General features: G+C 32.1%; 1 protein-coding gene across 12 annotated transcripts in view; it reads right to left on the reverse strand.

Moving 5' to 3' along the window:
- Positions 1-14794, reverse strand: part of LOC127739432 (ankyrin repeat domain-containing protein 11-like) — a 70778-nt gene extending 55984 nt beyond the window's left edge. For 4 of the 12 annotated variants that reach the window (XM_052251184.1, XM_052251185.1, XM_052251186.1 and 1 more), the window contains exons 1-2: positions 14216-14793; positions 1975-2165 (exon numbers count right to left, since the gene is read on the reverse strand). In XM_052251184.1, coding sequence (XP_052107144.1) covers positions 1975-2165; positions 14216-14773 — 749 coding nt within the window. In that variant the 5' untranslated portion in view covers positions 14774-14793. Of the gene's footprint in view, positions 1-1974; positions 2166-12144; positions 12396-14215 lie in introns of those variants that run through there. The other 8 variants (XM_052251192.1, XM_052251191.1, XM_052251190.1 and 5 more) reach the window with 4 other exon arrangements.
- Positions 14795-15035: the final 241 nt, after the last annotated feature.

Below are 15035 nucleotides of genomic sequence, written 5' to 3' on the forward strand. Positions count from 1 at the left end.
GATTTTCACATATATATGTAACAAAGATATATAAGATTAATTCTAATTTAGAGGAGTTTAATACTGTACTGATTTCTTCACATACAGCTTGGATAAATCTAAAAGAGACTATCAAAGATCTACAAATAACACTTAAAAAACATTAATATATAAGGTAATATTACATATGGTGTAGCATTCTTCTTTTTTCATTGGTTATTATGATTACATGATTCAAAGGGTATTTAAGTATATGGATGGTATTTTTCTATTTATATATATATATTGATGCTATACTTCTAACTTTATATCGCCATTCCAGTATGAAATTACCCTCTGCTAGACAACAATCATCAGAGGCGGATTTAGGGGGTGGGGGGTAGCCCCCCCCCCCCCCCTTTTGAGGGAAAAATTTGGTTGATTACATAGGGAATCACTGAAGCATGACTGGAGCAGGCCCCCTCTTAGGCAGTCAGTGGGCCCCCACTTATGAAAATTTCTGGATCCACCACTGATCATGGCCCATTTCTATAATATACTACTTACATATGTAATATAGAAATTAAGGACTTTCACTCAGTTATATTGGACCTTGTCCTCAGTCAATATAATCCGAACAAGTCTATATAAAACACATTGACCCTGTCAAAAGTCCATAATTGATAAGTATGTATCATTTCATCTCAACTTATTGCCAAGAGAGGTACTATTTATTATTTCATGTCAACTAAAGGGTAAGAGAGCTAGCATATGAATAAAAGGAGATGTCAATGAGACAGCAACCATCTAGAGAATGATATTTATCATAAAGGACCCAGTCAGTTAGCATGGAACGTTCTTAATTCACTTAGGAGCAAAAATCCTTTAAAACTTGTTCCAATGATAACAAACTCATCAAATTATGGAACATAATCGAATATATGTATAGATCTCTTCTGATTGCTATAACTGTTTATAATCATAATTCATCTACTGGGGTATATCCATTGAAATAAGTGTATAACCACAGCATGTACATTTATTTAGAACCTTTTAAACATGTAATGCAAATTTGGAACAAATTCCAACAACACACTGACCTTGTGTTGTTCATCTGCCAATATTTTTTTCATCAAACTTATCCTTCTGGAAATAACAGGAAACCAAAGGCGAATTAATAAACCATCAAAGCTATGCAAACATTCTTGTTTGAATTATATTACCTTTCAGGACTATTTTTAATAAAATATTTAAAATTCATCAACTTTAATCAGTAGATTTAAATAAATCAAAGTAGTAATTGTATTGTGCAATTCATCCTTGTTGATTTTGACAATGATGCCTATTCATTTTCTAAATTACCTTAAATTAACCTGAATAAAACTGCAATTAATATTATCTTAATACTAAATCATTTTAAACAAAGTTTCATTATTCTACATATATAAAAATGGAACAGTGAGAGTTTGCTGTTAATGGTACGGATGGTAATGTGTATAAATATATGCACAAATAACATTTGTCAGGAGGTATCTCACTTAAGTTCAAAAAGTTTAAATTTTAGTGAAAGTATAAGGTCTATAATTATTAGACATTTTATTGACTTAGTAAATCAGCTTCAAAAATATAATGGTTTATATTAAGTACATGCCAAATTACTTTAATATATGACTTTAAACAATTTCATGTACAATTAGTAAACTAAAGGCTCTGGTTATCTTTTTTGATAAGACCATGGCTATTTAAAGTCAATCTTTGTTTTGTGCTGAGAAACATGGCATTGGTCTACTTTTATAAAATTAATTGTAAACAAAATTTTGTGTGTACAGATGGATGGCAATGCAAACAACACACACACATACCATAACATATGCAACACAAACATCGAACCATAGCACACAAAAAAGTTATATTGCATATAACTACTTGTGAACTACTGGTACTTTTTCATGTTTTGGGAGTGAGGATCTCTATTATCCTTGTCAAACTTCATGAACATGTGGCATTTTTACTTACTTTAACAGTAATTCAAATAAATCAAATCTTTTGGCTATAACAGCATAATGTAAAGCATTTCTCTGGAGTTTACTATCATAAGCATTGATGTCACAACCACCATCTATCAATAAATGACATATATCTATGTGTCCATGTTGAACAGCTGCTACCAGTGGAGGAGTTCCTTTTCCATCTTTTCTGTTAAATATCTGTAAAATCACATAATTAGTACATCACATTTTTGTTCTGTTTGTCTTTTATGAAAAAAAGTTACTATTTAACCCTGTAATATTTTTTATATACTGTCAATGCAAAGATATGGCTCACCTGTAGGTTATTTCCATGTATGTTGAAATTAAAATGGCAATACTTTAACATGTAAAGCATGCAAAACATTCAGAGTCAATGAACCATGACTGAAGGTGCAGGAACAAATAATCTCCATTGAAATGAGATGTGACAATACAAATACAACTGCAAACTAATTACCATTGATTTATCATAGTGATTCCCAATAAACTGACTTAATCACAAACTTTAACATGTAGATTGCACGAAAGTTTTAAAGGCAATAGACCATGACTTAGGGCCAAATAATCTTCATGTAAATGTGTCATTGCTTGTATAACTGTATACCAAATATCAGGTAAGTACCATTAGTGGTTCTCTTTAAAATGACCTAATCACAAACTTTAATAAACTGTTGCCACTGCCTCCAACACAAGAAGAAACAGCATGTCTAAGTCTCACATTGGTGACTTTGTTGAGGCAACGCCACAAGACAAAAATGAGAATTAAGAATAATGCTATTAAATATAAAAATAAGACGATGTAGATTGATTGGCAATGAGACAACTCTCCACAAGAGACCAAAAGACACAGAAACTAACAACTATAGGTCACTTTATGGCCTTTAACAATGAGTAAAACCCATACCCCATAGTCAGCTATAAAAGCTATGTTTGAATTCCAAACTTGAAAAGTTGTTGAGAATCTAGACATTTTAAGAGTAATCTTCAAGGATATTGATAGTGCTGTTAGGGATTTTTTTTTATTAACAATAATACATAATTTTAATTTCAGACTAAATGGTCTTTTGCACAGATATAGAAAATAAAGTTCAGGTCTGGCAACCCAAATTAAACAAATCTTTTTTTTTTTTGTTTTAACTTCATAATTTACAATTTGGTTTATATCAGAGTCTAATTTACAATAAAATGCTTCGCTGGGGCGCAGCTTGATACGACCGCAGAGGTCGAACCCTGAACAGTTGGGGCAAGTATGGACACAAAATTCAAGCTTGATACAGCTATGACTTTGGATTGTCATTAAATATTTGACACAGCATAGGTTTCTGACACAGGATGAATGTGGTGTAAGAACTGGAAAAAATTTAATTTACCTATTATGGTGGAATATCCATAAACTAAATTGTTTGTTAATTTCAATATATCAAAGAATATGTAGAATTCAATGTTTGATGTAATGTAATAAAGTTGAAATTTGGACCGTTTTTGTTCAATGTGGACCAATTTGGTAACATGTATAAATAATCAAAAATCTAAATACATGGGAGCCCATTTAAATACATCATAAAGGTATTAAAATAGAAAGTGACATCATAGTCATGGCTAAAAATAAACAAAAATCCTTAATCAGCAACATTTAAAGTAATATCTAAAAATAAAATTCCTTTGTAATCATAAAAGCCCATTTAAATACTTCATAAAGATATTAAAATAGAAAATGACACCATAGTCATGGCTAAACATAGCAAAAAACCCTTAATCAGCATCATTTAACAGTAATATCTAAAAATGGAAATTACATCATAAAGGTATTAAAATAGAAAATGACATCATAGTCATGGCTAAAAATAAACAAAATCCTTAATCAGCATCAGCAACATTTTATAGTAATATCTAAAAATAAAATTCCTTTGTAACCATAAAAGCCAATTTAAATACATCATAACAGATATTAAAATAGAAAATGACATCATAGTCATGGCTAAACATAGCAAAAACCTTAATCAGCATCATTTAACAGTAATATCTAAAAATAAAAATTTCTTTGCAACCATAAAAGTAAAATAGAAAATGACATCATAATCATAGCTAAAAATAAACAAAAATTTTTTTTATTGGCAAATTTTAAATAGAGTTTATTATACTAAAACAATAAATTTGCAACCATAAACAAACATGATAAAACCCCATTTAAACACATCATAAAAGTATTAAATAATTCAACTACATCATAAGGCTATAAAAGTAGAAAATGACTTCATAGTCAAGGCTAAAGGTAAACAAAAAACCTTCATCAGCAAAATTTTATATTGGCAAATTTCCAATGAAGTTTATTACACTAAAATTGTTGGCAAATTTCCAATGCATTTATTAACAATAAAGTTATTGGCAAATTTCCAATTTACATAATTTAAAAGCAGTGTAGATGAGATATTTAAATGAGTTTGAATTACCAACCTTACACTGCTTTTAAATAATGTTCTTTACTCAATTATTTGTCTATTAAAATGGAAACCCTTGTTTTTTAACCTTTTTTCCCCTTATTCCTTAAACATTAGAGCCATAACCATCCCCCCCTCCCCCCCCCCCCCCCCCCCCAAAGCCAATTATTACTTTCCAATGTAACTTAAATTTCCAATATACATAATTTTAAATTTCAATTCCTCATGATATATAACCGTATCATTATTATTTTCTTTCATATATAAATCTGAAACAACCATCTTTAAATGGAAAATTTTAAAGAAAAAAAAAAGGAAAAAAAAAAAAATCCTACCTCCCACACATTTTTTCAACCCCCTTTTGATTCATCATCCCCCACCTCAATCACAACCTTCAATTTGTGGTATGGTACATTGCAATACAATTTCACAGAGATCCATACACTTGAACACAAGTTTTTGTTGCAAACTAAAAAAATCCTTATTTTTGACCAATATTTGGCCCCTTATTCATAAATGTTTGAGCAATTAACCCCAAAACTCAATTCCTACTTTCTCTTCGTGATAAATAATAACTAACTTATTATGTTAATTTTAAACAAAAAAAAAAGGAAAAAAAAAAATTACCCCTTTTTTGACCCCGCCCCCCTTATGATTCATCATCCCCACCCCCCTTTCCCCCCAAACCAAGCTCAATAACAGCCTTGCCTTTGTGGTATGGTACCTTGTAATACAATTTTAGAGAGATCCATACACTTGAACACAAGTTATTGTCTAGAAACTAAAAAATGCTTATTTTAAACCCCTTTTTAGGCCCCTTACTACTAAACGTTTTGGGCAATTACCACAACACTCAATTCCAGCTTTCCCTTTGTGAAATGGAACCTTGTAGTAAAATTTCAGAAAGATCCATACACTTACACACAAGTTATTGTCATGAAACTAGAAAAATGCTTGTTTTTTGCCCCCTTTTGGCCCCTTATTCCTAAAATTTTGAGGCAATTAACCCCAAAATCAATCCCAGCATTGACCCTTTGAGATATGGAATCTTGTGGTACAATGTCAAAGAGATCCATATGCTAACACACAAGTTATGTCTGGAAGTTACAAAAATGCTTATTTTCGGCCCCTTTTTGGCCCCTAATTCCTTAACTGTTGGTACCATAACCCCCAAAATCAATCCCCACCTTCCTATTGTGGTATTGAACCTTATGGTAAAATTTCATAGAGATCCATTCACTTAAACTAAAGTTAGAGTGCGAAAACCATTGTGTTTTCGGACGACGACGACGACGACGACGCCAACGTCATACCAATATACGACCTCAAAATTTTTTTGCGGTCGTATAAAAAATGATGTATAACACCAGATTTCCAGCAAAAGTAAAGCTGAACTTTAGGTTTTTTCATTATGTCTGAATATAGCTGTAATTATAGATTATTCATACATTAATATCCCTCAGGAAAAGTTGATCCAAGATGAATTTGGCCATTCAAGGTTTCTTCTTAGTCAGTGCTTCAGTACTGACATGATTTCTAACAAACTTTTCTTAAATTTTCCATTGATAAACAATGAAATATGAGTAAACTATATAAAGTTCCAACACCCTCAGGCAAAGTTAAATTCGGACTATTTTCTAAGGTCCCTTCTGGTCCTAAAGCTCCTTACATGTTTAGGTCTTATACAATGGTGGCTTTCAAATGATTGGGTTTGAGTGTTAACTAATGTTTTCGGAAGTGCAATTTTGAAACTTTACAAACATAATAAGGAAGTACATGTATTGCTGAATACAATTGCGCAAAAACTTTTCACTTTTACCTTTAAAAATAATTCACCCAAAATCAGGATAAAAGTTCAAATTTTGGACACAGAAATAATTTTAATCATGTTAATGTTTCATTATCATGCCTGTAAAGTTTTAGACTGGACTTCCAAATGTTTATGAAGAAACTTGAATTTCTTTTCATAACTGTCAAAAGGAGAAAGGATTTTGATAGCAAAATCCATTATATGATAATGAGCTATTCCTTGAGGGACAGTAAGAGGGGGCGTCATCCCAAATTCAAAAAAAAAATAAAAGTATTCTTTCCCAGATCCTGAAAAATTAATCAGTCAATTCCCAGTCTCGATTGGTGTAAGCTAAAGGCAGAATCATGAATTCCCGCAATAATAAAGGCCCGATTCTGACGTCCCGAAAATGATCACTCTGCCACTCTTCCTAAACTTGTTGATTATTGCATTTGATGTCTCCCACATGCACTAGGCATTCTATCAATATTAATCAAATATGGGCAATGGGAAGAAAAAAGTGTCAATATCTATACATTGACTCTATAAACGTATTTACACTTTTGGTATTTAGCTATATTTTGCCTCCGAATGACCTTAGATCTACTCCGAATCACCTTTTGACCTCAGGCAACAATCACTTTTTATTTGTGACGTCAAATGTTTTGAATTATGATGTCAAAGTTTACAGGAACCTGTGTGATTTGACGTAATGACAGACAAATTTGCATACAAGTGTAAATACGCCTACTTTCTTCCCACTGCCATAAATACCCCACACCTTTTTAAACAATAATATTCCAATCATGTTTAAAATATGTTTTAACTGAAAGAAATTGGCCAAATTACAAGGAAAAAGTTTGTTATATGTATATGAGTGCTAGATTTTGACTACTACTAGTGGAACCAGAGACACATATATATATGGGAACAGGTCTGTGGTGGAACCTAAAAGGCTAAGAACATTAGTAACGCTATTCTTTTTGAAATAATATTCCCTACAAACACGTATTTTAGTGTACGACACATATATGTAATGGATTTGTGTACTAGTTTAACCATATGTATTTTAAAGTGTTTTCACTGCCAGATTTATACAAGATTATCTGATTAAATGAGCTGCGTAGAGAGTAGGGTACCAGATTAGATAATCCAGTTGTCAAAATTCCCGCACTTTTCAGAAAAAACACTACCGGCACAGTTTCCGGAAGCAAAGTCTTACCAGAGACATATATAATATGGCATCTGGACCGGGCATCTGGGACATATATGAGTTGCGTCGGATAGAAATCGACCTTATGCAAATGAATATAACTTATTTCGGGTTGAAAAAATCTCTATGCAAAGGCTGTAACTGTCTGAAAATTGAAATGATATAAAAACCATACATGTCAAAAGAGATCAATTACATTCGTCCAGTTTGTTTCGTATTTGAATGTTCCAAAATTAATCAGTCTTATACATGTATATGTATACGTGCACTTGCATAAGGTCGATTTCTATCCGACGCAGGACATATTGGTGGACTTTTCAAATTTGGTTTTCTTACTTAAGTTGGATTTGTTATATGACTATAAAAGTTCTCTTTTCTTATTTGCTAAAAACGTAGGAAATCTTCTTTGAGAAAATGTTGTCTCATTGGTACCTGTGAACAGTATATCTAACAAAAATATATATGTTCCTGTTGGCACTCATACCACATCTTCTTATTGCTATATATCATTTACCGCTGGAAAAACAAATGTCACAGTGGTTATAATTTGTTGATATCAATTGATACAATGATTTATCAACCCTATAGACAAGACATTCACACTCAGCCGTTGGCCTCGGAGAATATCATATCTCTGGGGTTGAAACATCATTATTTCAACCTTATCAGAAGCCAATAAGTGTATAATATTGGACGTCGATTTGGGGAACGGAAGTCGACCAGTCTAATTAAAACATATAGATCTTCAAATTTCGTTATCCTCATATAGACGAGCAACAGAATTTTATTCAGTTTGGGAGGTCGATCTGAGTCCAACACCAACATATATATGTTGCAGGCATTTTCTAAATTTAGGCATTTTGTAAATGACTGAATTTTCAGGCAATTTATACTGAAATGCCTAACCTTGACAGGCATTAATATATAAAATGACTAAAAATACCTAGTCATTTTGTAAAATGACTGAAATTTTGAAACACAATTCAACAAATTGCCTGTTCAGTTTCAGGCAATTTGTAGAAAAAGGATATCATTGAGATGCATATGACAAAAAGTGAACAAAACACAACAATTTGCAAAGAAAATAACTAATGGTTCGGTAGAATTAATTTATTCCTCAAAACCAGCAGGGAAAGTTTGTATGTCACATGATATGTTTTGTTTAGTGAAACTACATGATTAAGTATGTCCTCACTCTGTATTTCAGATAGTAAATGTATGATTATTTTGTCAAAATGGCAGAAGGACAAATTGTTCTTTCAATAGAAACAAAACTGGCTTACAAACGAATTTTTAGAAAATCCAGATTAAAAAAGTGAAGTGAAACATATGAAGCAGAGAAAAAGAAGTTTGTTTTTAATTGATTCATTGCTGTTTGTTTGCTTTCAGTAGCAAATAGTTCATGCATTTTTACGACGAGAACAATACGGTTATAATTCATGAATTAATGAGACAGTAGTTAACTGTGGTTAAAATCTCGAAAATCGACCAAGAAGATACAAATAACAGTGCATTGACAGGGTAAGCGTCTCATGTTATAGATGCATCACCCGGCATGGGCAGGTCTGCTTCAGTTCGTTAAAAGCTATAAGCCAAAAGATACAAATCAAACAAATCATGATAATGTACTTTGAATCTTTTGGGAACATATGAAAAAGAAGGTATTAATGTATGACGTGTGTGCATATTGTAAAACCCAATGTTGTCGAACGTTAAGTGTTTTATCAGAAAAGGTAATGAAAGAGCTAAAAGTGTCATGATCCAGATTTCTCCAAATGTGGTCGAAGTGCTAAAACCAGATTTTACGCCCAACAATGTATTTGCAAAAAATCAGGACAAATATTGTGCAACAGTTCTGTCATCGAAACATTTTAAGAAATAAAAAAATAGTTGTCGAGTTCTGTGCTTGTGTGATATATTTGGAATAATTCAGTAAAACTTATTTTTGATTACTAAAACTCTTAAATTGCAAGCTTTAACATTCATTAATTATCATAAATAAAACTGCTCTGTTGTTCAAAGCATTCAATTGTTTTTTAACATTTCATTCTATGAAATAATTACAGGCAATTTGTAAAATGCCGTTCAATTTTTCCAGGCATTTTGTAAAATGCCTAGAAAATTAGTCACTATGTAAAATGCCTGAATCTTTAAAGTTTTAAGGCATTTTACAAAATGCCTAAATTTAGAAAATCCCTGCAACATATATATATGGCAACCAAAATAAAGCTTAGAGGATAAACATTGATTGGTCGTAATTTGCTGCTAAACGTCCGACTGTGTCGAATATATAATGCATAATCAGCATGAGAACAGATTAATGAAAAAATAAAAATGGGAAGGGTCTGTGTGTGAAGTGCACAAGAAATCTCGACCCATTGAAGACAAATCGGACTGTCTAGCGTCACGTTTTTAGGTATTTTTACATATGTGGATTTCAAATGTTTGGATTTGAGCGTTCATGACTAAGGCAAATCAACGAAATTTATAGTCACGGTTATTTCGTTTATAATACAACTCGGGAATGGTACGTGTGTGAGTGTGTGATGGGTAGGCGCAGAAATTTCACTTTGTATACCCGTATAAGGGTAAAGTGCATAGAGCGTTGCAGTCTTTAAACGGAGGAAATTAGATTTAATGTAGTATTTGAGTATTCTGACAGGTCCGTGGTCTAACCTTAAAATTGCAATAAACCTGAAATTATTTAAAACACTCAGTGTCTCTGGAATGATTAATGTCCTTTATCCTAGTTTTGTTTAATTCGTTTAACAAAGAGGTCTTGTTATACTTTGTAGGGGATTGAAATAGTAGTAAACTTTAAAATGTACATCGTCATAGTGAAGAGTTACCATGCTTCATCATTGTCGTAATAAATGGACACGTGGTGTAGTGAACCGACAATTCTCTAAAAAGTTGAATGGAATGCAGTCAGGAGGCGACAAGAGAAACGTAATAAAAACGATGTGGGAGGTTTGAAATCAAAGTAGAATTATACTTATTGTCCTCTTATATAAAGGACTGAATGAACCCTAACGTGAAAATGTATGAAATTTTAAAAATTAATCAAAACCGAAATGCCAACAGTTTTGTTTCGAATACAAAGTTATAGTACTAATATAATATGCATTACAACAAACAAAGATGAGATATACTCCTGAGAAAACTAATTACTTAGTACCTCCTAATTTTTACGGTGATGTTGTTTTATAGCCCGTAAATTTAGATACGATCCGTGTAAGCTTATCCATCTTTTGAATAAATTTATTCTATAAGGTTGTCACTTTGGAACTAGTAAGAACACTGAATATTGTCTTTATCAGTACATATATAAATTGATTTTGTTAACAATAAATTAAACATATTAACTAAATATACATTGCTTTACATAAGTACAGTTATTAACAATTGCGGTTCTGAATCCTGTCGATACTTATATTATGGGAGCGCACAAGGTTATATTTTCCTACAATGTTTATGACATCTTTAAACTAAATCCATTGGATGTGAACTGATTGATGTTTTGTCTCGGATACATGATTTATTGTTTGTTATTATTGACGTTGTCTTTGCTTTCAGGTACTAGTGACGAGTATTCTCAGATCGGTACTTTGTGCCTTTATTGATTTTGTGAGTTGTTTTGTGCATTGTATCGATCAGATGAGGTAAGCTCATTTCAACTGATTTTTAAAGTTTTTTCTTATGCTCTGATACAACTGTCCCTGGCAAGGGGATGGGCGCCCGCAGAGGTCTGTAATTCATTGTCTGTCGTTTATTGCTGTAAATCATATTTGTTTTTTGTTTGTTGTGTTGCACACCAATAAGGCCGTTGGTTTTCTCTTTTGAATTGTTTTACGTTTTGTCATGTCAGGACATTATATAGCTTGCTATGCAGAAAAGTTTTTCCTCATTGCTGAAGGCTGTACGATGATCTATAGCTGCTAACCTCTATAAGTCATTGGTCTCTTAGACAAGTGGATAGTTGTCTCCTTGGCAATCATACCCACATCTCCTTATTTTATACTATAAAGTAGTTTTACAGACTCTAGGGTGAGAGTCAGCATTCGGATAGTTGATGTGTTTGTCAGATCATATGTGATGTTAGGTATATATGTCAATCAGATATTTCACAAAGTTATAATAATTCACATGATATGATAATAATAAAAAGGCATGTAACTTGGATGGAGAGTTGTCTCATTGGCACTCATACCACATCTTCCTATATCTATATACACCATGATAACATGAAAATAAAGACGGTTATATCAGTAGTGATGTCTGGTCGTTGAAATACGGGTTTTGAATGTCCTTTTAATATCTTTGATATATATGACAAAGCATTGAAAAGAATTGAATTCTTCGGAAAAAAATCTAAACGTAACGTTGAAATTGATGAAATAAATCTGAACCAAAGCAATACCCCAGATATGATTTCATATTTTAAAGCTGATGGATCCTCAATATTGTGCATTCTTTAGTATGACACAGACAAAAAATAATTTATGTTTGAATTGGTGTGTACTATATGCTTTGGTTATGGAACTTATATTGGTGAATGTTAATGGTTTTATATGCCATGTGCTTGTTTAGTTGAATAAAACAGGTTCTATGTATTGAATCTGTATATTTCGCAAAAGAGACAGTATACAAGAGCTTTCACTATATATATATATGAATATGAATTACATGCTAACGAATATATTTAAACAATCTTACCAAAAGTCATCTGAAAAACTATGTCTAGTTGAAATCCAAAATATTAATGTAATCCGTCACTAAGAAATAAATGATTAATTAACATTTTTCGATGATTAGCGAAAACGAACATCCAAGTAACTCGAAATAAAGGTAAAAAGGTGTTTTTCGCGTATCTATTATGACAAATTATAGATTTTGTTATTGACCTGTAAACAATAATTTAAGTGTATGGTTAAATTAAACGACACTCTATAATGCTAATACAATGGCAAGTATTAAGGGTGTAGAGAAAGGGAAACCAAGTCAGGATTTTAAATATGTAAACGACAAAATGTGCATTGTGTTTAAGTTTAAAGGGGTACGGTTCATATTTCATTGTATATTAGTAGTTGTTATGGGATAGATCTTTATATATTGATCTGGACTGGACATAATTGATCGTTTTATTTTTCCTCCCTGTATTGTGTATTGTACTGTGTTCAATTGCACCTTTCTGTAAAGAAACACTTCAATAAACTTAAATTACCCTTTTTGAAGCAGGTATAGTCTAATTGATTAATATGTGATTTATTGATTGTATAACAGAGAAAGCGTTAAGAAATCTACCTAAAGAAATGGACTGACTGCTCAAAATCCATACACAAGTTATTTCATATTATGTAAAGATTTTCAATGAATATATTGGAAGATGTATATGTTTTGGAATGTTGAAAAATAATACAAGTCACAAATATTCTTTTCATCCCCTAACTTGCAATGTGTCGACGTATAGCTGTTGGAACATAGAATTCTTTCAAAAATGAAATCGTCTGTATACATGATTTCTTGGGTTAACTCATACGATTAGTCGGTCAGAAACTGCATCTTCTCCTTTTTCCATTTATTATGAATATGAACAAAAACTTAAAGCCCTTCCTCTCTGTACCCCCGACAAGAATGAATTAAGATTAAGCGTATATATAATTGACTCCAAAGAAATGAATCGGATAAACAGGTGAAAATTAATACTAGTATTCAATTCGCAAAAAATCTTCGGCCTGTCCTCTCATAAAAAATGTTAATCTCTGCATAAGCAGAAGTTGTTAGTTTAAATACTCAAATGAGAACTCATTGATAAGTAGCTGCCAGTGGAACTGGCATTAATGAAAGTATAAACGCATCGTTAACTAAACAAAAAAGTAAGGGTGAACAATTTCGTATAAGTTATGTTGATCCGAAGGGGATGCCTATAGCATACAATAAACGGAGATATGGGTTATTTACGTCAATCACACAGCATTCCCAAACGACTCAAATAACCAAAAGACATCTTAAGCATACACATACAAACTATGCAACTGGATGGAGTGTTTTAAGTTCTTCAATGAAATTGTTCTTTGTTCAACACAAAGGACAGCAATTAGAGCAATCATATATTAAAGAGACAAACGATTATTAAAATCTAGAATATAATTAAATAAAGTTATCAACATTTCTATATGGGTCAGCAACAGAAATTAAATGCCATGAAAAGAAGCAATGACTCGGTTATTATATAGTCTATCATCATGTTTTATCGCCTGTATAGTTTTTCTCCGTTTGTATAGTTTTTCTCCGATTGCTAGTTATAGTTTATGTTGTATCTAAAGTCTGTACCATTTATGGATGTGTTTACTTAATTCATTCGACTTGTAAACAAATACGGTTTAATTGTTTGGTTCGTATGGTCCTTTGGTAAGTGATTTAGCAAACATCCGCCCTCGCGGGATTAATTTGTTCTTTGACAAGGATCAAAACATTTGGGTGTAAAATAGACAAGAAAGAATAAAACAAGTAACTACAAAATACGCCAAGAAAATTTAATTCTACATTTTGAGACTCCTCCCCGAATGGTTTTTGTTGATTTAAAAAAAAACTTGCAATGGAAAATTTTACAAAAAATTAAAATACCATAAAATTCATATTTCAAGTTTGTTACAGCTTAGATGATAAAAAATGATGCAGTAACCCCTTTGCCACCGCCACATCCTCAATCATGGGACTACCTTTGATTATCTTTCGAGAATTCATTACCGTTCTTAGAGATTCTTGTTCCAATAGAATAACCTACCTCTTTTTCTTCATGTTGTACCAATAAATTAAAACAATCTTTATATCCCAAATGAATGGCTAAGTGAAGAGGATCTATACCATCCTGGTCAAAGCGATCCGCTTCTGCCTTGTGGTTCAGTAAAGTTGTAATATAATTGGTATTCTTGTAGAACACGGCTTCAAACAGTGGAGTGTGTCCTGCCTTGTTCATATGATTTATGTTTACATTATTTGCGATTAAAATTTCGGCACACTTATGAAAATGTCGTCCAATAGACGGTCCACTGTCACATCCTTCTTTAATGCAATAGAGGAGAAGATTATTTCCGTCTTCATCGAAATCTGCATTCTCTTCATTCAGTAATTCTTCCAGGTTTTGAAAATCTTTCACTTCGTTCAGTAACTTAGTCAGTGAGTCCGAATGACCTTCCCCAACTGTCTTCCACAACTTATCTTTAAGTTCCTTTTTGGTATATTTAGGCTGATGTTCATTTTCTTTTGTCTCTTCGTCCCTTTTTTCATCGTGACTTTTCGTTTCATCTTCTTCTGGAATTCTATCACTCAATCCCAACACCATTCTCTTTTAAGTGACATTAAGTGGTGCTTTTCCTATCTATTCTATCTAACAAAAGAATCAACCACAAACATGGCATTCTCTGTATATACCATTTCATCTATACTCAAAATTATATAGTTGAAGAAGCCAAAGGCAAAGTCAATTCTATTCAGAGATGGATTGATCATTCAACCATTGTCCTCAGTACAATATAGATACAAAGTCTACTACGTAACGGTAAACGAAGAAGAAATATTTATGCGTGACAAGGTTATAATTATAA

This window comes from Mytilus californianus, unplaced genomic scaffold (assembly GCF_021869535.1).
Source record: "Mytilus californianus isolate M0D057914Y unplaced genomic scaffold, xbMytCali1.0.p SCAF_4, whole genome shotgun sequence".
Classification (NCBI taxonomy): domain Eukaryota; kingdom Metazoa; phylum Mollusca; class Bivalvia; order Mytilida; family Mytilidae; genus Mytilus; species Mytilus californianus.